The sequence below is a fragment of the Microcaecilia unicolor genome, chromosome 3, assembly GCF_901765095.1.
Source record: "Microcaecilia unicolor chromosome 3, aMicUni1.1, whole genome shotgun sequence".
Classification (NCBI taxonomy): Eukaryota; Metazoa; Chordata; class Amphibia; order Gymnophiona; family Siphonopidae; genus Microcaecilia; species Microcaecilia unicolor.
Window position 1 is genome coordinate 344,294,262 of NC_044033.1, and position 26,282 is coordinate 344,320,543.

At 42.8% G+C, this 26,282-nt stretch overlaps 1 protein-coding gene across 1 annotated transcript; it reads left to right on the forward strand.

The window, feature by feature from the left end:
• Positions 1–241: 241 nt before the first annotated feature.
• Positions 242–23,479, forward strand: FBXO5 (F-box protein 5). The gene is made up of 6 exons (XM_030195508.1): positions 242–402; positions 6,358–6,482; positions 7,820–8,539; positions 10,146–10,230; positions 11,819–11,998; positions 21,485–23,479. Exons 3-6 carry the CDS (start codon positions 7,857–7,859, stop codon positions 21,734–21,736), a joined length of 1,200 nt encoding a protein of 399 aa, XP_030051368.1. The 5' UTR covers positions 242–402; positions 6,358–6,482; positions 7,820–7,856; the 3' UTR covers positions 21,737–23,479.
• The last annotated feature ends 2,803 nt before the right edge of the window (positions 23,480–26,282 follow it).

A 26,282-nucleotide genomic window follows, 5' to 3' on the forward strand; every position in this document is an offset into this window, starting at 1 on the left:
GACGCCACGCCTTCTAGGCATGCCTACGCCAGCTACGGCGCTGATGCTGTAGACGTAAGTAGTGGCACGTCGACCGCTGATTGGTTGATGCAGTTCCGCCTTCTTCCTGTTGGTGGCTTCAGACCGGCCGCCGGCTCATGATTGGCTGGAAGGAATTTGGATACGAAATTCAAAGTGTTTTAAAACCACTCAGCTGGCGCCCTTTGCTTGAGTTGGTTCTGTAAAATAGTAATTCATGGAGGGCTGTGGCTACTGTATACTAAAATGAAAATCGAACTGAGAAGAGAGAGTGAAGCAGGAAGAAGCTTTAATAAGAGACGAGGAGGGAAGTAATAGTTCACCAAAAAAGATATCAAGTTAATTCGAAGACCTACCGGGAGTTAGTGCTGCTTCCTGAAGACAGTAAGTGCTGTGTAGCCTGAGAGGGAAACCAGAACACGATTGGAAAAGTGGACTTCACTTTGTTTGCTGTAATCAAGCAGACTAGTGAGAAAAATACCTGTAGAGCGACCATAGAGTTATTTGTTTGTTGTAATTTCTAGAAGGATTCGTATAATCCAGTAATGTGGTAGGGGCTGTGGTAGTCTGTACCCCCCCCCCCCCCCCATCCCAAAATTAGTAACTTTAACGTACATAAATGGTTTCTCTATCTGTTTTTGAATATTTCTGCCTTGACCCCAGAATTTAAGGACCCGCCAAAAGTTTCTAGTAATTGCTGAGAGCCTCGCGTTTCTGATATAACGATGTACGATATTAATGCTGCTGGACTGATAGCTGGGCAGTTCACCCCCTTAGAAACCACGGGGTTTTTTTTCTCCCCCTTATTTCTATTGCGGTATAAAGTGAAGGTCCTGAGAAGGTTTTCCTCACGTTCCGGGTGCTGGTTGGCGGGAGCTTATAGGGCGCCTTCAGCCTCTGCCTAAATAAGAGCAGTCTGTGAGGGCAAGGCCTGTGTAAACGATGATGGCGGCAATATATGGATGATATTGATATATTTATGTTTGTAGCTATAACAATCTTTTGATAGTAGGTTACAGGACCTGAGTAGAGTGGAGCACGGTGTTTGGAAGTGTACAAATCCAGATGTCCTCATACACGAATAATGTTTGTATATATAATATATCCGATTGATAGGATGACTTCTCAGATTGAAACTGAAATTCGTTATTTTGTGTGTGTATGTATATATATATATATATATATATATATACACACACACACACAAATCCAGTATGCCTGAAGCTATCCCAAAATGTTAAAAGGTGGACTCTAATCACCGAGAAAGATGTGAGGAGGTGGGAGGCTGGTATATAATCCAGTCTATGCTGCTTTTTTTTTTTTTTATATATCTATAACACATTGCTATTTTAAAATATTTGATAGTAGATAAATTGCTTTAATAAATTCTAATACAGGCTTAATTTTCATAAACCATATCGTGCATTTATGACTACTAAAGTACCTGTCATAAAGCATTTTTATCTAGGTTTCCGTACTAGGAGGTTTAGTAGCTTGGGATCTGGCACAGAAGGGTGGATGCAGAAAACTACTACGAACCTTACCATAGGATGTTACTGGCCGAGCAATATAGAGAGGGGTTGAGCATGGGTATTGACTTGAATGGAAGACCCTGCGCACAGTGCAGTGATGTAGATGATAGGGAGGCCATTGAGCATTCTTTTGGAATGCAGAGAAAAAAAGGTGCTTCTAATGTGTATAACCCAAATTCCCATATGTGGCAGACTGACTCCATCTGGTGCATCCCAGGATGCACCACACAAGGTTGTTCGATGCCATTTTTTTTTTTTTAAAGATGTTAATGACGGAGGCAGGAGCAAATGGGCATCACTCCTGTTCTCTTTAAGGTATAAAGGGGGGAAGGGGATTGTACTAAACAGCAGGGGATTCATATTACAAATAAAATAATTAAAAAAAAAGGTTCAAGGAGGTTGAAGAGTGGAGTAGGGGTGCAGTAGACACCAGTGAGTGGTTGGTTAGGGCATGGGTTGGGGAGGAAGCCCATGTAGACAGCAGCAGATGAATCCAAGAACTGGTGGGTTGTATCCGCCTACTAGCAGGCGGAGATAGAGAACAGTGAAGAGAAATCAGTGACCCTGGACGTCCAGCTCCCTGCCACTTCAGTATATCTCTAATCTCCAGCAGGTGGTGGATAGATTCCTTCTAGCTCCTGGGTACTTCTGCCAGTCAAACTTGGGGGTGTCTGGCTGAGGGTGATGGACTTGACACGTACTTGTGTGACATGTCCCTTTCCTACCCCAGTTCCCCCGGCTCTCTGTGATCTCCCTTTTATGGCTGCTTTAAAAAAAACAATAATCCTCAGCTTCTGGCAATCTTAAGTTAGCGAGCATGTGGAAACCCTCTAAGGCCTTTCCTATGCATGAATCCATTCAGGAGTTACTCTGCTCAGTGGGTTTAAAGTGGCTAGGGCTATGGCGTGTCTTTATCCAGTAACTGCTGCTACGCTGGACTCTTTCCTTACCTAAGGTGGATGCCTTAGTCACTGCTGTCAGTAAGAAAACCACTCTGTCGGTTGAAGGTGGAGTTGCGCTTAAGTACGTGCAGGATAGGCGTTTTGAAGCTTCTCTTAAACGTCCTTTGATGTGGCTGCTTTAGCTTTACAAGCTTCCATTTCTAGTTCCTATGCTGCCAGAGCTTGTCTTTCTACTACTACTACTACTATTTAGCATTTCTATAGCGCTACAAGGCATACGCAGCGCTGTACAAACATAGAAGAAAGACAGTCCCTGCTCAAAGAGCTTACAATCTTTCCTGGTTTCAGTAGAGCTTGGAACAGGATCACGATTCGTCTTCTATAAGTCGGTGGCTGGAGTTCTGATGGGATTGGCTGTCTCCTACCTGGCTGATGCCCTCTATGACTTGGTCAGGGCTTTGTCCAAGCAGATGGCTCTGGTAGTGTTGGCTCAGCGTCTTCTTTGGTTGCGTCACTGGTCGGCTGACATGGCTTCCAAGCAGCGTCTTGAGGTTTCCCTTTCGAGGGACATTTACTTTTTGTTGAGGATCTAGAAAAGATGGTTAAAGATTTGGGAGACTCAAAGTCCCAGCGTTTTCCAGAAGATAAGCCTAGAGTTAATTCTAGACAAGGTCCTTCTAAACCTCACTATCGCGATGTTCGCCGGTATAGACCTGGTTGTAGTTCCTCTTTTCAATGTCCTAGATTTCAACAGAAGTCTTTTGGAACGATAAGCGTTTGGGATCTGTATCCAGACCTCAGGCTTCAGGTTGTGCTACCCAATGATGGGTCGCAGGTCCGATCTTCGACTTCTGTCGTAGGGGGTCGGCTGACCCTCTTTTACAAAGATTGGGCCAAGATTACTTCAGACCAGTGGGTCTTAGATCTCATCAGAGAAGGATACAGGCTAGAATTGGCACTGCCTGTCTGAGCATCGTTTTTGGAATCTCATTGAACCACAGTGTCCAGAAGACAGGCAGTATTGCCTACGTTGCTGGATCTCGGGGCAGTGATGCTGGTTCCTCAGACCGAGTTACACACCGGCCGCTACTCAATTTACTTTGTAGTTCCTCGGAAAGGAGGATCTTTCAAGCCTATTCTTGATCTCAGGAAGGTAAACGGGTGCCTCCGGGTTTGGCACTTTCGCATGGAGACCGTGCGGTCAGTGGTAGTGTTGGTTCAGCTGGGGGAGTTTCTCCCGGCTTTGGATTTGAAAGAGGCATATTTACACGTTCCCATTTGGCCGCCTCATGTTTACTGTGTTAGGCCGTCATTTTCAATTTTGTGCTGTGCCCTTTGGCCTAGCTACGTTTCCTTGTACCTTTTCTAGTTTAATATCTTTTATTGGATTTTATCATAATACAATACAAGCAAGAGCGCACCACAGTTCAACAAACAGTTACAAACATGGCAAAACTGGAGCTCACATTCAAAAAACAACTATCCACAACTAGAAAAGGGGGGGGATCAGAATTCATCTGTATCTCGACGATTGGTTGATCCAAACAGATTCGGAATTGGACAGTCGAGCTGCCACCTCTCAAGTTCTGGATTTCCTGCAATCCCTCGGTTAGGTGATCAATCTTTCCAAAAGCCGAATAGTTCCTTCCCAGTCTCTGTAATATCTGGGAGTGCTCTTCGATACGGCTCAGGGTTGTGTCTTTTTGCCAGAAAACAGGAGACTCAAAATGTTCTCAGGTTCGCAGCCTGTTGCATTCCTATCGACCTCGAGCCTGGGATTATGTACAGGTTCTGGGTTCTATGACGGCCACTCGAGGTAGTGCCTTGGGCGAGGGTATATATGCGGCTCCTCCAGCGTGCTTTGTTGAGTCGTTGGTCTCCGGTGTCCCAGGATTATCCGTGTCGCCTCACCTGGCTTCCCAGCACGTGAGGCAGCATGATTTGGTGGCTATCTCCTCCTAATCTGCGGAGGGAAATTTGACGTCCCCTTGGTGGGTGATGGTAGACACAGATTCCAGCCTCTGGGGGTGGGGAGCGAAGTGTTCCATCATCAGACTAGAACTGAGAGCAGTGAGGATGACCCTCAGGACCTTTCAAGATCTGGAAGGTCTGGCAGTTCGAGTCCTCTTGGACAACACCTCAGCGGTAGCTTACATCTATCGTCAAGGGGGGACTCAGAGCGCAGCATTGGCCTTGGAAGCATCCGGTCTGGGCGCAGACTCATCTCTGTCTCTCAGTAGCTCAAACTGCGGGCCAGACCGCTATTCAAGATGACTATCTCAGCTGTCATCTCCTGGATTTGGCGGAATGGGAGCTAGCGGCTGAGGCCTTCATCTGATCTGTCGACGGTGGGGTACGCCGGTGATGGCATTGATGGCGACCAGCTGCAGCACAAAAGTTCACAAGTTCAGCAGAAGAGGTCGATTCTGCAGGTCTAGACGTTCTTTTGCAGCCCTGGCCAACATTGGGTCTGCTCTACGCTTTCCTCCTTGGCCCTTGATCGGCCATCTGTTACATCGAATCAGATTTCATCAGGGTCTTGTAGTGTTGGTAGTTCAGGACTGGTCACGCCAGCCTTGGTATACGGATCTAGTACGTCTTCTAGTGGAGCCTCCTTTCCGGCTCCCAGTCTTGCCCGGTCTTCTGCATCAAGGTCCGGTACAGATGGAGGACATCTCCCACTTTGGCCTTTCGGCTTGGCTCTTGAGAGAGAGAGACTAAGAAAGGCTATAATGATGATTCTGTCATCGCCACCTTACGGCGCACTCAGAAGTGGTCCACCACTGCAGCTTATGGCAGTGTGTGGCACGCTTTTGAGGCATAGTGTGCTGAACGTGCTTGGTCTCCTCTTACATCGTCTTTCCCAGATCTTGACCTTTCTTCAGGACGGTTTACAGAAGGGGTTGTTATAGAACTCTCTGAGTTCAAGTGGCGGCTCTAGCCTGTTTCCGAGGATGTGTGACCGACACTTCCCATGCCCTTCAGATGTGACACGGTTTTTGAAAGTTGCTCTTCATCTTTGTCCTCTGCTTCAGTGACCGTGTCTTTCTTAGAAGTTGAATTTGGTCCTTAGTGCTTTACAAGGTGCGCCCTTTGAAACGTTTAGCTTCAGAAAGATCTTACTCTGAAGACAGTGTTTTTTATGATTGCTGTTGCCTCTGCACGCCGAGTTTCTGAACTATAGGCCCTCTCGTGTTGAGAACCCTTTCTTCAGTTTTCAAAATCAGGCGTTACTCTGCGGACGGTTCCTTCTTTTTTGCCTAAGGTCTTGTCGGCCTTTCACTTGAACCAGACCCTTTTTCTTCCCTCCTTTCAGAAGTCGGAGTTTCCGGAGAATCTTTTGCTTCTGCATTTTTTGGATGTTCATCACTCTCTTCTCTGGTATCCTCAGATGTCAGATGAATTCAGTTGCTCGGATTATCAGTTTGTACTTCTGTCTGATCCCAGACGCAGTAGTGGCTTAAGAAAGCCATTATTTCTGCTTACATGGTGTAGGGTACAGTTCCTCCTGCTGATTTGCGTGCTCATTTGACCCGAGCGCAGACTAGTTCCTGGGTGGAAACGGGTGTGCTTTCCTTGGACATTTGCCGAGCAGCTACCTGGGCCTCTTGACATTCCTTTGTTAAACACTACAGGTTTGATGTAGCAGCGGGGGGGGGGGGGGCACATTTTGGGGCAACCGTATATATAAATATGCTTTTGCTTACAACTTTGCAAGTGGGTATGGCGATGTGTTGATTTATCTGGATAATTTCTTTTTTGTATGTATTGTATTTATTAATATTTTGTTTATATATTTACATTTTTAATATAATGAGTGATCTACGTCTGTTTTATATATATTTTATATGCGCACACAATACATTGTTTTTATATTTGTAATTTCATGTGTTTGTCTATTTCAGCCCCTGACGCAGCCCCTTTGGGCGAAACACGGCCTGTGTCGGGCAACTTCCTGATATATGGTATCATTAATAAAATCCTTTTGATTATATTTATTTGCTGCAACTAAAGGAAAGAAAATTATCAGGTAAGACATAATTTTACTATCACTGGTCAGGCACTGACAGAAAACGTGACATTTTCCAATGAATTGTGAATTTGCAGCAGTAATTTCCATACTTATTGCTTACTGTACGGCTGTAGAATTTCTGAACATTAAGTTTGTATTAGAACAAGTGCGTTGAGCTGACTTTACCAAGTGTCTGTCTGCATCGGCCTCAGAGTAAAGTAGGCTGTCGCAGATTGATCCAGCCTAATGGTTTGGCAGTGGTAAGTGCTGTGCACTACAGTGAAACATTGCTTGTACTCACACTTTTATTGTATGGATCCAGATTATGTGCGACTGCAACATGCCACCCATTGATGCCGTGTTTGTACAAAGGACTCATTTGTATGTGGTGCTCTATTCCTTGATGTTTGTGGGGTTTTGTGTGTGTTTTAATTGGTGGCCTCCCACCTGCTTCTGGAGTTGTCTTACAAAAGTTGCCAAAGAAGCACGGACACAACTCTGGAGACAGATTCGCTTATATGTGCACCAATAGTACGCGGTTCCAAGATATGTGCCTCCCATGTACTGCATACTATTGGTGCTCCACTGTACTATCCTACTAGAGACCTGGGTTTGTGGTTGGAGAATTGTTTTGGTTTTTTTTTTTCAAGCAGTATTCCCAGCTCTTGAACAGGGAGGTAGTCCTAGCCACTGCTTTATGGTGACACATAACAGCTGGAATTGGTGAATGTGGGCTGGGATACGGTAGGGAGTAAGGAATCAGGATTCAGGTTTTAGTATAATCTGCAAGAGCTAGGATAGAGTAGGTTGCAAATTAGGGGGGGGGGGGGGAGTACCATTGGTAATTTTTAGTATAAACATGATTCAAGTTCATCTCAAAGGAAAAGGAAGAAATCAGTGGGTTGTATTATAGCTGCTGTGCTGTGATCCCAAGATGTTTTTAAAATGCCTCTAAAAGAGTTTGTGCCATGTTACCTTGTGAATGATTGTGATTATTTATTGAAAGGAATGCTGTTAGAGTTTTGCTTTTTTGTCTCCCCCCCCCCCCCCCCCCCCATTCTTAGTTTATGAGGGAAGAACAGGTCTTTGGAATATATCCTTTCACTATCTTGTGCGGTCTCTGACCCAATTGTAAACATCTAATCTAGAACAGGGATTCTCAACCTAGTCTTTTGGACACATCCAGCCACTGCCTTCATTATATACATACCTATTGTATGCAATTCATTGTGTGTCTCCTTAAAACCTGACTGCTGGGTTTGTCCCAATGACTGGTTTGAGAACCACTGGTCAAGCGCTGTAATAGTTATCTCTGCTGGGTTTGATGTAACTTTTATTTCATTCTTTCTATTCAGGGCACATACATAAAACAGAATTCCTTGTACTGCCAAAATGAAGTCCCACTTTGAATGTAAACAGGCCAGTTCCAGTTTATCACCATCAAAGCATGAGGCAGCAAAAATACAACTCAAAGACCACTGTACCCCAAAGTATGAAGATGAGTTCTGCAAAAGCTGCTTGAAAGGACAGCAGATACAATCCCTACACAGTAACTTGCAAATTACAAACATAGAAAATGTACACTCTAAAACTGAAGATAGGTCCATCCATAACAAGGAAAATGAAGATATGTCACCAAAACTGACTGACTGGGACCATGAGGTACAGCACTTGAAATGCAGTGAACTCCAGGAAGACAGTGGATACTTCTCTCCCCAGCTAAACCGTGAATCCATCTATGTATCTGAGCAGCACAGTGACCTAATAATTTGTGAATCACCAACAGGGTTCTCGTTAGAAAGCCAAGCTCTATCGCAAATAGAAAAAGAGAGCCTGCTACCTGTTCTTTGTTTTGAGGAAGTTGTTTGTTCCACTTTAAAGAAGAGTTCAAAGAGAAATCCAAAAGTATATTGCAATATTATAGACAAAGTAATTTTGAAAAAAAAATTTCCACATCTGATTGGCAAACGAATGGGTCTGGACCGGCTGGATATTCTAGGTGAACTTTTCCAAAGATCATTCATACACCTCTTGGCAAAAATTTTGAGACATCTTAGTGACAGAGACTTGATAAAGTGAGTGCAAATAAATATAGTTGTTTTAGATATTTCTGTGATTATTTTTTTCTCTTGGTACTGTACTAATTTTTGAGGAGCTATTTGTTTTTTGTTCACATGTAATCAGTTTCTAAATTGATGCAAACACTACTCTGGGTACAAAATTGGTGTAGCTGATGTGTTATAGAGAAGATATTTAAATGATCCTGTCATAGCCTTCATTAGGGGAAGTAGTTTCAGTAATAGAATGTATAGAATGTTTGTACGTTTGGGAAGCTTGCCAGGTGCCCTTGGCCTGGATTGGCCGGTGCCATGGACAGGATGCTGGGCTCGATGGACCCTTGGTCTTTTCCCTGTGTGGCATTACTTATGTATTTATGTAGGAGAGTCCAATGCCAAGAAATAGTGTCTATTTTCCTATATACATTTCCAGAGTCTTAAATATGGAGTGCTAGCTCAGTCACACAGTGAGTCCTGTAGGGGGTTTTCCTGCTATTTCACCTTTGCTGGTCTGAGGCCTGGTTAGGCCTGAACCATCTTTTCTGAACCAATTTGGATTCTGCAGCCTCGGTTCTCAATACAACATGAGCCTGCTTTCCCATGTAATTTGGAAAACATCTGCTTTAGTTTGTACTGTGTATTTCAAGGATCAGTAGTTCAAATCTAGGCCCTTTCACAAACCTTAAGGACTTGAAGTTCGTGAAAAGGTCTAGGTTTTTAGGTAAATCAAAATGTATACATTCTGTTTTAAACTTGCAGAAGCTGTTGTTTGCCATGGATTGCTTTCACAGAAGAAACGCAGTGAAGGACCCAACGGGTGAACCAAGATTTCATCAAGGATTGTCCTTTTTTTATTCTGCTCAGGGTTAATAATTGTAGTGAGACAACAGTACCCCACTAGGACACTGTTGTTTCACTACAGTTATTAATACTGAGCAGACTTGCTCCACTGCTGAAGAAAGGACAAGCCTTGATGAAATCCTGGTTCACCCGTTGGGTCCTTCCCACGGTTTCTTCTGTGTTCACATTGTGTGGGATTTACTTGGTTTTATTATATCTTTGTGGTTCATTTTTATTTATAATCCATTGTACACTACTTTGATCGGAATCTAACAATAGATGTTAAAGCCATACCTGTTTGGCTTTTAAGCTCATCTAGAGCAGGGATGGGTAACATGCAGTCCGCCATTTAATTTTATGTGGCCTGTGAGGCTATAGAAAGTATTCACAGAAACCAGCCCACACATGTCATTAACCAGAGTTTTGTTGTCATTGGTACTGTTGAAGGATACATCAGCACAAGACTTGTTGACAAACATTAGCAGCTATTTGGAAAGACACAGAAGTGTACAGTAACAAACTATTCTGATGGTAATTTCATTCAGTCATCACATTGAGTTTTGTTGGCAGTGAATTATATAGAGCACTTGTTAATTTTCTGTGTGGCCTGGTAGGGATAGTACTGACATTCACACAGCATTCTGTGTATGTTACCCAACCCTGATTTAGATGATATTGGAAAAATTTAGAAGTTCTTTCAGAGGAAGCCCTACCAAGTTGACTTCCACCACAGATAAAACAGTAGCAAAAACTTATGCTGTTGGCTTTTTTTTTTTTTAAACAGTTTCGCAAGAGTGAGCAAAACATGGAAGAAAATCATTGAAAAAGACAGATGGGCTTTCCAGATGTACAGCACTGCACTGAGATCAGTAAGTTTTTGGTCTTCCTATTTCTGACCGAGGGGCCGATGCATAAAGCCTCAAGGTAGAGCAAGCTCAGCGTGTAACTACTGCAAAATTAGTTACTGCTGTGTTTAAAATTGTCACAAAATATATAAACAAATATGAATGCAATTCTTTTTTATAAAGTGAAGTGGAGTCTCATATTTTACACGAAAAAAGTTTTTTTTTTTCCACTCAGTGCGTGAATGGCTAATTCGTGTATGTTGTTTAATCATTGACTCGACCTCCACCAACCTTTGCTTGTCACTAATTAATAACTTTTGTCAGTCCAACTCTCTCAATTCAATCGTAATAATCAAGATATACACAGCACTTAGCTTTGGCAAGTTGGTGCGCTCACAAACCCCGACAGGTCCCCGTTTCGTAATAACTTTATCAAGGGGGAGCCACCAATTCTGTTGTATAAAAGAGAAAAAAGGACTATAAGTTTCTTTAAAACATTATATTGTGCATTCGTGCTATATCGCTAATGGCTTACCCGGTAACTGCCTCAGATGCGTGTTTAAAATTGTGGCAGTAATAAGCAGTTCATTGTGAAATGTCACCCTTCCTTTCAGTGCCCAAGTGGCAATTGGCTCGTGATTTTTAAAGGAAGAAAAAGGTTGCCAGCAGTCTATTGCACACACACATACACATGCACGTTTAAAAAAAAAAAATCCCTGGTGACTAGGCATAGATATCGCTTCTGACTCATTTAAGGTATGGTTCTGATCAGGCAGGTGAAAGGGGTGGCACTAGATGTGAGGGCAATTTTTCGATAGCTTAAGTTGGGGAGGAAGGGAGTGTATCAGGACAAGGGCATAATTATAAATTTTGGTGGGGCAGGGGCCTGGCAGAAGAGAAGGAGGTAAGGGTGATGCAGACTGGGGGAATTCTACACTGCCTCCTATCTACTATAGATTTGTCCATATGGGTTCACTGTAGCATTATTTCTGCAATAATTATTTTGTAGGTCTTGGATTTTTCACAGTGACTTCTGCCCCACCAATAAATACATTGGTTCAGGTAGTTTGAGATACCAATGGGAAGTGACTTATTTTTTGCAATCGTAAATATTAAAGCAGATTAAGAGGTACTTTTTGATGGTAATTGTCATGCCTAGTAAGTGACTTTATAAAATGGGCACTTGAATGTACTAGTACATTCTTAATATATAAAATACCAGCCTGTGTGCAGAAGAGTGCATACATGTAGGCACTACCAATATTTGTGTGAGCCCTGGAGCTGGTCTTAACACTGTTCTGCATGTATGTGTATAACCTATGGAATTGAGTGCTGACTGCTCAAACATTGTGTCCACATTAAAAGTACACATATGCAAGTAATTTAATGGTAGTGTTTTTGTAAGAGATCTATGCACATAAATGACTAAAATATCAGCATTTATGTGCATGCCTTTTTATAATACTACCTCCAAAATGTGTAAGTTCAGCTTATTTGTATGATCAACTTTTTTGTTTTTGTTATGCAGACTTGATACCTTGAAACCATTCAATACAATGTGTGTTCCTTTTTCTTTTATTTTCTCTCTCTCCCCCTCCATCCTACCACACAGGACTTGGAAGCAAGACCATCCAGTGTTGGCACAAAGGAATATGTTCTCCGTCGAACAGCCTTGGCTTCCATTCAGAAAGCAGCTGTTCCTGTTCCAGGTTCATCCAAAAAGTCAACTAAAACTTCTAACCATCTTAAGGAGGACATTGCACCTCGCAGTCGCCATGCAGAGTTCACAGAGGCAAGACCTGCTTTATTGTTTGTCCACAACTCATGTCAGCACGTTCACTGACTGTCAGCAGTGGCTAGTGAAATGTCTGATAAAAGCAGTGGTTCCCATGTAGGCATTTTTCATGATGGACTGAGTTTGCAAGAAGAACTATAGATTGCCTTTCCAGTCTCCAAAGGGAAAAACTTGCGTGGTCAGTGCTAATACTTGACTGCATAAGTGTTTTTAATAGTTACCTTTTATCCCCCAGATTCTATATAATTGAAGCACATTTCATAACAATGCACGGAACTTAGATAACAAGTCTAATCGGTCTTGATAATTGGATGTTATTAGAATTTACATGCACTACCCCAATAAGCGTATTCTGCAGAGCAGTGCGCATAAATTGTAATGCGCGCTGATTAGAAGAGGGTGTGGAATGGGCGGGTTGTGGGCATTTGGCAAACCGCGCAGGGTTATAGAATACACCTGCTCTGTGCCTAACTTACATATCCGTATATAACACCCAAGTTTTACTTGACATAAATGGCCCCGCTGTCACGGCAATCTGCATATTCTATATACCACGCAGAAATTTAGGCTTATTCTAAAGTGCACCTAAATTAAGTCATACTGTATAGAATGCTCTTAGGTGAATTTCATTTTGGTGCAGAAATTTTAGGCTTGATATACAGAATCTAGTCCTATGTGCATAATTTTATGTTTCTCTGAGGACAAGCAGGCTGCTTGTTCTCACTGATGGGTGACCTCCATGGCACCCCAGGTCCAGAAAATCTTCCTAGCAACAAAGTTTGCTAGAGTCTTCGAGCGTGCAACCGCGCATGCGCGGCCATCCATCGTTCGAGAACCCCACTTTAGTCTCTTTTTTTTTTTTCCACGGTTAAGGATGGCTGTTTTTCGGTCGCTCTGGTGCCTCAGGAGAGAGTGTTTTTGAGCGGCTTTCAGCTGTTTATTTTTTGTTTTAAAAAAAAAAAGTTCCTTTATTTCTACCTTTTTCCTGTCTAAGTTTCATTTCGTGGTCGAACGTGGCCTTTTTGGCTGCCCGTGCGGTTTTCCTCCCTTTTTCTGCTTATAATTAGGCTTATTCACGAGTTTTGATTTCACCGCCATTTTTCTGTCGATGACATCGAGGATTGCCAGCGGCTTCAAGAAGTGCACTCGATGCAACCGGGCAATCTCGGGTACCGATCCCCATGCGTGGTGTATCCAGTGCCTTGGGCCCAACCATCGCCCAGACGCCTGTAAGTTGTGTCTTAGCCTTAAAAAGCGGACACAGGCGTCGAGACAGGCACAGCGGGAACGTCTGTTTGGAGCTTTGCCTGGTGCGTCAACGTCAACAGCGGTACCGAGGTCGGCAGCGTCGATGTCGGCACCGGAGAAAGCATCGACGTCAGGAGCACAGGTAATGGCTGTCCAGGGTCCATCTCACGCTGGCAGCAGTGAGCCATCGAGTGGGTCTCCACCTGCCTCGATGGGACGGGTTGCAGAAGGACTTGGCCTGGAGTGGCCTAGTGGTTAGGGTGGTGGACTTGGGTCCTGGGGAACTGAGGAAGTGGGTTCGATTCCCACTTCAGGCACAGGCAGCTCCTTGTGACTCTGGGCAAGTCATTTAACCCTCCATTGCGTCATGTAAGCCACATTGAGCCTGCCATGAGTGGGAAAGCGCGGGGTACAAATGTAACAAAAACAAAATGATCTGGGTGCAGGTCGCAGCCTTGATTTGTTTTTGGGGCCGGGTGTCGGGGGCTTCTCTTGCAGTTCAGTTGGATGTGGTACGGTTTTGAGAGGCTCTCTGCACTTTAATCCTCCCGTTCGCCATCCGTGTCCTCCTTTCAAGTTGAACCTGGTGCTGGGTGTGCTGCAGGGCGCACCATTCAAACCGTTGCATCTGGCTTCTGCCAAGGATCTTACACTGAAGGCAGTCTTTTTGGTGGCTATTACGTCCACGCATCAGGCATTGTCATTCGGGAGCCATTTCTTCAATTTTCAGAGTCTGGAGTGATCTTATGGACCGTGCCTTCATTTGTTTTGCCGAAGTGGTGTCAGCATTTCATTTGAATAGGCCGCTTTTTTCTTTCCTCCTTTCAGAGGGAGGATTTTCTGGAGAAATTTTCCTCAGCTCCAGCTTTTGGGATGTTCATTGGACTCTCTTCCAGTATTTGCAGATGTCTAACGAATTCCATTGTTCGAATCATCTTTTTGTACTTTTGTCAGGGCCCAGGTGAGGGTATGCTGCTTCCAAGGCAATGATTGCTCAGCAGCTCAAGGAAGCCATTGTCTCAGAGTATCTCTTGAGAGCTCTGGCTTCTCCAGAGGCATTGCGGGCTCATTAGACTCCAGTGCAGGTATCCTCTTGGGCAGAAACTGGTGTCCTTTTCGTTGTATGAAATTTGTCAGGCAGCTACTTGGGCTTCCCAGCATTCTTTCGTTAAGCACTGCAGATTTGATATGGCAGTGTTTCTCAGGGAGCAGCGACTTCCCATCCAAAGATTACTTTGGTACATCCCACCAGTTGCTGGATTCATCTGCTTCTGAGGCTAAGGAAGAAAAAATTCTTACCTGACTTATTGTCGCAGCTGATGAATCCAGGATCCCTTCTCCTTTTTTGCTTCTGCCGTGTTCCAGATTCTTAGATTTTGGATACAGACTTTTCAATGCATTCTTAAAAAAAAAAAAAACACACACAAAAGAGAAGACAACGATGGGCAATTACAATTGAGATTTCTACAAGTCCGTGTTCGTTTGGTTGGCTGTTGCCATGTTGTTTTTTTCATGCTTATCTCCACCTGCTGGTAAGCGGATACAACCCACCAGTTACTGGATTCATCTGCTGCGACTAAAGGAAAGAAAATTATCAGTAAGACATAATTTTTCCTTCTGGGACCAATTCTTTTTATGAATGATCTGGAAATAGAATCAGCAAGTGAGGGAATAGTTTGTGTCATCTGCAGATTGGATCACAAGTTGTCACTTGTGGACTGTAGAAAATTGCAGGAGAATCTTTACTGGAGGACTGGGCATCCAAATAGCCAGAATCAAGAAGTGGGGAAATAGTTTGTGTCGTCTGCAGATTGGATGAAAAGTTGTTAAAATCACTTGTGGTCTGTGGAATATTGCAGGAGAACCTTTGAGACTGGAGGACTGGGCATCTAAATAGCAGGTGAAATTTTAATGTGGATCAGTGTAAAGAAGAATAACCCAAATTTATAGGTACATGATGCTAGGTTCCACATTAGGAGTACCCTAATACCCAAGCAAAAGAAGTTGTTATACCTCTATTGCTCAATGGTACAATCTCACCTTGAGTATTGTGTACAATTCTGGTTGCCACATCTCAAGATATATATATAGCGGAATTAGAAAAGGTACAAAAGAAGAGTGACCAAAATGATTAAGGGGATGAAACTCCTCTCCTTTGAGGAAAGAATTAAGAGCTTAAGGCTCTTCAGCATGAAGACACAGCCGAGGGGAGATACGATAGAGATCTACAAAATCCTGTGTGAAGTTGAATGGGTAAATGATTGGTTAACTCATTTTCAAGACTAAGGCAGGGTTTCTCATGTCAAGTATCTCTTAAATAAAGTTCAGCTGAATATAGTATGATTCAGATTATCCAGACTATCTTCAGCAGAGGGGTGGTCCAGATAATCGTAAATCTAGATGAATGGACATTTCTATAGTGCACAATAGAACGTTGTATATTTGTGTGCTGGGAAAATGGAGACAGGGAGATGGTGCGCTGCTACTGTTACCACTCTGGCCCACCCGTATATACAGTGCTCCGTTGAGTGCCGGTCTGAATAATTGGATAGCCGGTTAATCGGCATCCTACTGTACCCCTGAGCTCTGATCAACAGAGTTTGAAATGCGCATTCTAAGAACTTACACGTTCTAATCATGAAATAGAAAATAAAATTACTTTTTCTACTTCTGTTTGGTCGTTTTATTTTTCTAATTGTGTTGGTCCGAGTTCTGGTATCTACTTTCCTCCATCTTAATTCTTGTCATTTTTTCCTCTCAGCTTTCTACAGTTTATTTTCTGGCTCTTTGTCCAGATTTAATTCCTTATGATGTAATCTCTTTCCATCTTTCCCTAACTGTCCTTCTTCCCCCCCCCCCCTCCTTTCTATCTTGCATCTTCTCCCCCCCCCCCCAAATGATGTAATCTCTTTGCATCTTTTCCTCACCCTCTCCTATACCCCTTCCTTTTATTCCCTAGTCTTTTTCCCTAACTGTCCTTCTTCCCCCCCCTTTCTATCTTGCATCTTCTCCCCCCCAATGATGTAATATCTTTCCATTTTTCCCTGTCTTTCTTCCCCCCCCCTTTCTATCTTGCATCTTCTCCCCCCCCCCCCCCCCAATGATGTAATATCTTTCCATCTTTCCCTCACCCTCTCCTATACCCCTTCCTTTTATTCCCTAGTCTTTTTCCCTAACTCTGTCCTTCTTCCCCCCCTTTCTATCTTAAATCTTCTCCCCCCCCCCCCCCCAAAAAAAAAAAAAAAAACTCATCTGGAGGAGAAGTAGCAGTAGCCCAGTAGTGGATGAACAAAAAAAATTTTTTTTAAAGAGTGCAGGGCCATATTATTCAGGCATTCACTGTTGGCTCTGATGGTCCCTTGCCATGGAGCAGGAAATTTGGCGTTGGAGGAAGCAGAGAACAAGTAGAGCTGACAGTGTGCTTAAAGACTTCAACCATGTGACTGATGATGTTTAACCATTGCTGGTCTGGAGAAGCAGTAGCAGCAGCAGCAGCAATGGGGGATGGTGGTGGGAGGGATGTTTTTTCCCTTGCTGTTCTGCATGTTGAGAACCTATGGACCAGGGGACAAAATGCAGTTACATAGTAGTAAATTTTAAAACAAAACATTTTTTACGTTCAACAAATAGTTTAGCTCTGAAACTTGTCAGAGGATGTTGTAAAAGCAGTTAGCATAGGTGAAATTTAAAAAAGGGTTGGATAAGTTCCTGAAGTTGAAGTCCATAAACTCTTAAGATAGACCTGAGGAAAATGACTGCTTATCGCTGGAGGTCAGTAGTATGAAATCTTGTTGCTTCATAGTATTCTTCCTGGTACTTGTTACCTGGTGAACTAGGTGCACCTTTAGTCTGATCAAGTATGGCAGTACTTATGTTCTTTTATATTGTGGCTTTTGGGAAAGTAAGGCAACATAGCAAGGATAATTAATATCAGGTGATCTTTGGTGGTACACCACATAATAGGCTTATGTTTGTTTGAAGTATCTATGGGTTCAGGTTTCTCTCTCCCCCCCCCCCCCCCCCCCCCAATGCCTTTGGTGGTGACCGGGGGGGGGGGGGGATGCAATTGTTTCCCTTGATCTGTTTCTTCAGTTTACAAAGAGCAGAGTCTGGCTGTAGGACACCGAGTCACAGAAGCTGCTTCAATCCTCTTGGAATGGGATATCTTCCTCTGGGACATCAAGAATGCAAGACCACTTTGGAAGCTAGATTTAGTCCTGAGGGCTCAGTCCTCCCATCTCAAGCCTTGCAGGTTCTCTTGGTTTTGGGGCAGAGATTGATCTCCTTGAATAATTTTAAAGGAAAGGGTATCTATGTGCCCAGTACTCTCTTCCTTCTGAGGTAAATGTTCTTTAACTGCTCACTACATGCTCCCACAGTTGCTGTCTGAGATAAATCTTTGCGCAAATGTTCAATATTAGCTGCATTGGACTGAATACAAGCATTCCATTCATAGCAGCAAACTTCCTTTAAAGGGCCTTACCCAGGTCTGAAACTACAGTCCAAATAACTTCCAATGTGAAGACTTGAAGGCCTCTGATCTGAATTACAAGACCCGTCAAAGAAACGCCTCTTTCCATAGCAGCACAAGCCGACCCAGACTCCGCCAGTTCCTCCTGATGTACCATCCAGGAAAGGTTGACCCAGAAGTGAAAGACGCCCCAGTGCTGCCCTGGGAAACCTTCCCTCTCGACAGAAGCAACCACCGGATCACCAAGGTATTCTGCCAAGTTGTCTCCAAAGCTCTGAGTGCCAGGCTGCAGCAGGGGAGATCACAAATCCAGGGTAAGAGAGATGTCAAAACCAAAGCCTGACGCCGATCCTCCTGGTACCAACATCAGGGAAGCCGGCAAACCTCCTTCCCCTAATCCTGGAGATCAAGGAGCCCCTCAAGTCACAAAGCTATACATGGGACCAGCAGAAACGGAGGAGAGAAGAGACGGGTTCAGAAGGAATCTTCACCAATATACAATAAAACATGAAAAAATGTAGGCAGATAGAGACCATATGGCCTATCCAGTCTGCCCACCTATGCCATCTACTCTCCCTTAGAGATCCTATGTACTTATCCCAAGCTCTCTTGAATTCAGATACTGTTTTCGTCTCCACCGCTTCCACCAGGAGGCCGTTCCACAAATTCCCCACCCTTTCCATGAAGTATTTCCTTAGGTTACTTCTGAATCTGTCCCCTTGCACTTTCATCCTATGCCTCCTTGTTCCAGAGTTTCCTTTCAATTGAAATACTTGCTTCCTCGGCCATCTATCCCCCCTTCAATCAGTTCAGTTCGCTGCGGCACGTCTTATATTCCGCCAAAACCGATATACTCATATCACCCCTCTCCTCAAATCACTTCATTGGCTTCCGATCAGATATCGCATACAATTCAAGCTCCTCCTCCTTACCTACAAGTGCACTCAGTCTGCGGCTCCTCACTACCTCTCCACCCTCATCTCCCCCTATGTTCCCGCCCGTAACCTCCGCTCACAGGACAAAGCCCTTCTCTCAGTACCCTTCTCCACCACTGCCAACTCCAGGCTCCGCTCATTCTGCCTTGCTTCACCCTATGCCTGGAACAATCTTCCTTTACCCATACGCCATGCCCCCTCCCTACCCATCTTCAAATCTCTGCTTAAAACTCACCTCTTCAATGCTGTCTTCGGCGCCTAACCGCTCGAGATAGATAGAATGCCCCAATCTATCCACCCTATCAGATTAACTGTTTACTCGTCCTCTAGATTGTTCACTTGTCTTTAGATTGTTCTCTTGTCTTTAGATTGTAAGCTCTTTGAGCAGGGACCGTCCTTCTATGTTTAAATTGTACAGCGCTGCGTAACCCTAGTAGCGCTTTAGAAATGCTAGCTAGTAGTAGTAGTAGTAGTATTTATACCACATAGGATAAAGACATTTAAATACCCTTCTCACCTCCCGCCTTTCTTCCAACATAAACATATTGAGATATTAAGTCTGTCCTCGTATGTTTTATGACCAAGACCATTGACCGTTTTAGTAGCTGCTCTCTGGACTGACTCCATCCTGTTATTGTTTTTGAAAGCTGTGGTCAGAATTGTGCACAATATTCTAAATGAGGTCTCACCAGAGTTTTATACAGGGGCATCATCACCTCCTTTTTCCTGCTGGCCATTCCTCTACACCCAAGCGTCTTTCTAGCTTTCAGTGTTGCTTTTTCTACCTGTTTGGCCATCTTGAGATCATCATATATGATCACACCTAAGTCCTGCTCCTGTGTCCTGGACAAAAGTTCATTTCCCCTTAAACTCTACCGTTCCCTTGGGTTTTTGCAACCCAAAGGCAGACTGAATAGGCCATATGGTCTTTATCTGCCTACATTTTTCTATGTAAATGCATGACCCTGCATTTTTTAGCATTAAGTTTTTGCTGCTAAATTCTAGACCATTTCTCTAGCTTGGCTAAGTCCTTCCTCTTGTTATCCACTCTATCAGGGGTGTCTACCCTATTGAAGATTTTGCTCTCCTCTGCAAAGAGGCAAACCTTACCAAACAGCCCTTCAGAGATATCGCTTACAAGAAATGTTAAAGAACCAGCCCAAGAAACGACCCTTGCAGCTCACCACTGGTAACATCCCTTTTCCTCAGAATGACAGCCAAAGAAGTCAACTTTAACACCTGAGTCTCAATAGTTAGAGATACTGTTAACAGTGGTTAGCCTGCCCTCTTGTTATGAAGTTTTCATTGAGGATATCTCCAGTGAAATTACAGAGTTGAGTTAACAAACCATTCTAAGGTTATTCCATTCTATTAACTATTTTTTATTTATTTGGATTTTTTTTATTTATTGTTAATACCTCTTTCAATGCAGGCTCGGATAATAGATCAGAAGGACCGTTAACTAGGACTGGCAAAGGCAATTTCTTCTCGGTTGTACTATCAGAAGCAATGGGAGAAGCACCACCTGAAAGGGAAATACTAATAGCAGGATCAGAGCTGCCATTCTTGGAGGACTCTAGCTTACCCTTCAACATAACAGGGGTGGGGTTTGCTCACCCAATCTGAGAAGCTTCCGGTATGGAAACTATGGGTGACTTTTATAAAAGCACACTAGTGTTTTTTTAGCTTGTGCTAATGATAGCATTTGCTAAATGCTAGGAATATATGGGCGTCTCTAGCATGTAGCGCACACTTATTTTTAGCATGCACTAAAAACGCTAGTTTGCCTTTGTATAAGGAGCCCTATATTAGCAGTTGGTTCTTTACTCTCATTTTGAGCTTTTACATTTTGATCCATTGGTCCGCAGACAACAGTTGCTTCAGTCTGGAACTCTTTTTCCCAATCTTGCACTTAACCATATTAAAGGAAAAGGAAAGAAAAATGTGAAAAGTCCAGAGCTCCTGGCTCCTAACTCCAAGGGCACAACCTGCTCCTTTGCTCATTCCCCTTCGGTCATGCGATTGCATTCAGCAGTAGGGTTCTATTATAGGTAAGGTCCTTGCAGATGATATCTGCAGCTTTGCCTGCACTCTGGCAAGAAGTCACGTTCCGGAAAAGCACTTCTGAGGAAGCATCTAGTAAATCATTCTAAAGTTGTTTGGTGTATGGAATTTTATCTTGTTCTGAATACAGCAGTTTTGGCTTTGGGGTTGAATTAGAAAACCAAAACATAAGAATTATCTTTTGGTTGTCTTAACTGTGACAGAACACTGAAAAGCTGAAGGCAGCACTAGCTTCTTTATAAGGGGAGTAAAGTCTGCTCTGAGCTGGTTCTCTGAGCCTATCTGCAGGCAGGTGAATATAACCTACTCATCCGGACTGGTCGGGCAGGACTCAAGGGAAGGAAATTAAAAGTCCAAACTTCCCCCATCTCTAAAATATTGTATGTTACTGGACATGGCATCCATAGGGTTTGACAGTAGATCTTCTTGCATTCTTACGTTCACGTTTTTTTTTTTTTTTTTTATTATAACTAGGCTTAATGCTTGCTGGTGCCTACTGTAAATAGGTTTAGAAGAATTAGTCTTCATATGTTTAGCATAGATCTTGCACTTTTAGACAAAATAGTGGCATGAATGTAAAATGTTTGTGTGATATTTGAGATTCCCCCAAAATATTACTTTTATATTGATTAAAATGATTTTCCAGGGTTTTAAAGTCTGTTTGGGAAAAAAGGAAGGTTGGTCCTGGTATGATGAAATGGCGGTCTAGCAGTGATGTTAATCTGTGCTTCCATTTTAAAGTTTACCATCTTATTTGCTTAACAGATTGCCAAAACATTGAAGAATGATGAGAGTCTCAAAGTCTGCAGTCACTGTGGCTCGCCTGCAAAATTTGACTCCTATCTTCAAAGAGCCGTGTGTGGACGGGAGAGCTGTGGGTTTGATTTTTGCACTAGATGCTTGTGTGACTATCACTTTTCTAGAGGGTGTACAAGTACCCAACTTTCCAAATCGGGTACCAAACTGGGGCCGCTTCCTGGAAGCAGAAAAAGCAAACAGAACTTGCGAAGGTTATGATAACTCACTGACCACAGTGGAAAAGCAATGTTTAGGGAGTTTTGTTTTAATATTTTTAAAGTGACATCAGTAACAACTTAAACATGTTGAATATGTGTTTTTTTAAATCAATTCTATCTTGACATAAGTTAGCAGGACCTGAATTATTTTGAAACAGTTTAATCCCCTTTTTTATAACTGAAAGCTTTAATGAATTTTGATTCATTAGCCACTTTTTAAAAAAAAAATACATTTTTGATGGTGCGGGAGACTGTTTCAGAAAACTGCTCGAGTGGATTATTAAAAAAAATGTTTTCAGTTGGATTTAAACAATTTTAGGAGTTCAACCTTTGCTTTTAGAGTAAGTGCCTATTCTAGAAATTCCTTACAAGTATACTTTTTTAACAAACTTGCATTTAGTCTGTTTTTGTCCTTAAATTATTTTAGCCTGTTTTAAGTGTAAAGTTAAGCCCTATGTCAGCATAAGAATTGGAAGCTGCTGTCACATATGTATAAAAGCATCCCAAAACAGGATTATCCTAAACAAAGCCTAATGAATTTCCCTTGCTCCTTTTATAATTCAAAACCAAGTGAAATGGAACCTAAAACTTGTTTGACCAAAACTTGTTACTAAAGATGTCATTAGCATGTGAGAACCTTAGCCTCAACATGCACTAAAAAAAAAAAAAAAAAGAGAAACCAAGGCCTTCCACCAGTCAGCATAAAGTCAAAATTGCATCCATAAAGATGTTTTATCAAAGTTCTATGTAAAATACAGGAAAATACATATGTTCATGAATATACAGACTCAGAAAGCTTTTTACAACAAGACAATTCAGGAAAAAAAAATTTAATAGTTTTGTTTTAAACATGCTCTTAAAAGTCAGTGTATATAAAATCAGATTTGGCCAAGATTTGAAATCTACATTGAATTCAGATTCTTGTTTGAAAATGGTAAACAAAGCCATTTCCACCAACCCATAATGTGTCAGTTTCACTTGCTTTGAAAATCATTTAATATAAATGGTGCCTGAGCCCATAAGCTATGTGAATAGCTCAAATTCTAGCCAGTCATCAGCAAATCAGATAGTTAAGTGCAATAACCGATCCTAGCTATTACATCATTCTCTGAATTACTCAATTTTCTGCAGCATAAAGTTTAAGTGGATATTTGAGAACTATTAAATATTCAGTATGTTGCCTTGAGGAAATTTTTAAATTTAAGAGCCCTGTTTACTAAGCCATGCTATAGGCATGCTAACGCTGAAGACACCCTTAGGAAAGTATGGGTGTGTCTAGCATTAGAGCACCTACTGCGTGGCTTAAAGAGGGCCCTAATCTTTTCTTCCTTTTTTTTTTGACAGCTTATCTGAACAAAAATAGGAAAATAAATGGTTAACATATTTCTGGATATAATTTTGAGCTGATGGAAAGCATTATCGAAATCTTTGGTGCACTTGCTTTGTTGAAATGCTTCCAACTTGTGTTACTAAGCTTGTTAGTAAGAAGTTTTTGTTCAAATAAGTTTTGGCTTCCATTTCCGTTAATGTGAAAAAATAAAATCGGCATTGGACGCCTGAGTCGCAGGAATACTGCTGACTCTTCAGTGTTCTTGCTAGAGATGTACATTTCTAAATATATCTTAGAAGAATAGGTTTTTGTATATAGCTGTAAATAGATATGTCTGAAAACGTCAGTCTTTTTTTTTTGTACTGTAAAAATGTTTAATATGTTCAACTTTGACCTTTTTCAGTATGCAATATTTTTTGCACCCCATGAAAATAATAAATTATTGAAACACATGTAGTTTAAATGTGAGTGTGCTTTTTAATTGGCTGTTGGAAGCTGAGGTTTTACACCACAAGTTCCAGTCTATACCCATTGCAGTTCACTGTAGTAAAGATGATTACCTCTTCATCCTAGCTAGGCTAATCCAGGGGAAAAGTGGATGGGATTTGATATACCACATTTTTGTGGTTGCAGTCAAAGAACTTTACAGGTACTTATTTTGTCCCTGGGCTAATGGAGAGTTGTCTTGCCCAGAGTCACAGGGAGCTGCAGTGGGAATTGAACCAGGCTGGGTGGTGGGAGTGTGGAGATCAAGCTTTGGGGATTTGCAGTGGTGGTGGACACCGGGGAGGAGTTGGGGAGCCTTGTGGACTGTGCATTGGGGTGTTTTGGCAGAGCGCGGGACCTGTGGTGTTTGGGCTGGAGACGGTCATTGATTGTTGCTCAGCGGTCTTGGGTTCTGTGATAGAGTAATGCAGTCTGTTCAATCTGTTCAGAACTCTGCTGCACATCTCATATTCCGCCAGAACCGATATACTCATATCACCCCTCTCCTCAGGTCACTTCAGTAGCTTCCGATCAGATACCGCATTCAATTCAAGCTTCTCCTTCTTACCTACAAATGCACTCAGTCTGCTGCCCCTCACTATCTTTCTACCCTCATCTCCCCTTACATTCCCGCACGTAACCTCTGTTCACAGGATAAATCCCTCCTCTCAGTACCCTTCTCCACTACCGCCAACTCCAGGCTCCGCTCATTCTGCCTCGCCTCACCCTATGCTTGGAACAACCTTCCTGAGCCCTTATGCCAAGCCCCCTCCCTGCCCGTCTTCAAGTCTTTGCTTAAAGCCCACCTCTTCAATGCTGCGTTTGGCACCTAACCCTTACCGTTCAGTGAATCCAGACTGCCCCAATTTGACTGCCCCTATCGGACCGACCGTTCACTTGTCTATTAGATTGTAAGCTCTTTGAGCAGGGACTGTCTCTCTTTGTTAAATTGTACAGCGCTGTGTAACCCTAGTAGCGCTCTAGAAATGTTAAGTAGTAGTAGTAGTTGTCAGGCTGCTACTCCTCTCCTTGCTGCCTTATCAGCAAATGTAGGCAGCAAACAGTGCCAGTATCACCCTGTATAAGCTTCCAGTATTTTCCCTGTAGCAGGGTGGCTGGTTCTGTGCAACTGAGAGGGTGCCAGTTAAGCTGAAGAGGAATCTGTGCAAGGGGCTCCCAGGGCAACAATCCTTTTTGAAGATCTCTGTTTATCAGGCAGATGGGACAGAAGTTTCCACTTAATTTTAATTTAGAGGTTACCCTTTGTCATGGGAGGCAAGGACCTGTTGCATTCCCTGCTCCTGCCCTCAAGGCTTTTTGGTGCCTCTGCCTAAAGGCTCCTTATGGTTTCAGGAGCATGTTTCACTGAGGACTAGCAGGACACAATATTTCCAAATATATTTTGGTCGATATCATCCAACAGAGCCCAGGCAGAACACTTCCCAGTATCTTCCAGAAGTGTTTGGAAGATCACCCATGCGTCCATATGCACTTATTTGCCGCCATTGCACAGGATCAGACAGTCTCCATCTGCAGATTAGTGAAGATATTCTGTGCCATTCACACCTCAGCTCACATCGGAGTTTGGCTTTCGCTGCCTTTCTTGTTTTTCCCCTTTAGTTTTGTTAACTTATAAATGCTCCAGTCGGGTCAGATATTTTTTTTTTTTTTTTTTTAATTTTTAACCACTGAGCCCTTTGATTTCACTTTGGCCATTTTCCTTGATGTGCCAAATACCCTTTGGTGTTAAGTGCTCCCAATGTGCCAGGACTATGTGGCGTTTAAAAAGGACATAGAGCAGCTTTTAAACTAGAGACTGGAGGAAGGCCGACAGTCGCTCAAAAGTGCACGGTTTGGAGTAAGGTATCTTTTAGCACCAAAACAGGGAAGATAGGGGTATCCCGATAGTGAGGTTGCAAAAGAGACCGTAGTAGGTCAGGTGTCCTTAAATAAAAGTCAGACAAAAGATTGCAATTTTAATACAGTCAAGTACTGAACATGATGTAATAGGAACAACAAACATAGTTTGAAATGTCTGTATGTGAATGCCAGAAGCCTAAGAAATAAGATGGGAGAGTTAGAATATCTTACACTAAATGAAAAATTAATTATAATAGGAATCTGAGATCTGGTGGAAAGAGGATAACCAGTGACACACTGTCATACCGGGGTACAGATTATATCGTAGTGATAGGGTGGATCGAATTGGTGGAGGGGGTAGCATTGTATGTTAAGGAAAGCCTTGTATCAAATAACCTCTTATAGCTTGGATGTTGAGAGGTTAAATTGATTCTCTCCAACTGCATTAGGGTTTTTCCCATGTCCTGCTTGCTTCCAGAAAAGATTCTACTAAGAGGTCATATAATTGCAAATGAAGGCGAATTGCTGTCTGATGTGAGAGCAGGGCCCTAGATCCTTTTTCCTATCCTACACAAAAACTGCTCGAGTACCTTCTACACTTAACAGAGTCTGACAGTTGGGCTCAAGACCAACTCTGTTTGTGTCAATTACATTGAAGTGAATCCTTGCCTTTAACATGTAGAAGATAAGCCCATCTCTAAAGCCCCAAGTAGTCTGCTTCGTGAAAGGCTTGCTATTACTCAGATCCCTAGTCAAGCCTCCCATGGCATTATGAGATCTCAATGTCATTCTCACCCATCTGCTGAAAGCCCCATTTGGGCCACTTGATATTGTCATCTGAAGTTGGAAAATCTTATTCTTGAGGGCAGTT

Coding starts and splice junctions, on each gene's coding strand:
- FBXO5 (XM_030195508.1), top strand. CDS start 7,857: ATGAAGTCCCACTTTGAATGTAAACAGGCCAGTTCCAGTTTATCACCA. Junction 10,231..11,818: donor ACAGCACTGCACTGAGATCA/GTAAGTTTTTGG, acceptor CCTACCACACAG/GACTTGGAAGCAAGACCATC. Junction 11,999..21,484: donor GCCATGCAGAGTTCACAGAG/GCAAGACCTGCT, acceptor TTTGCTTAACAG/ATTGCCAAAACATTGAAGAA.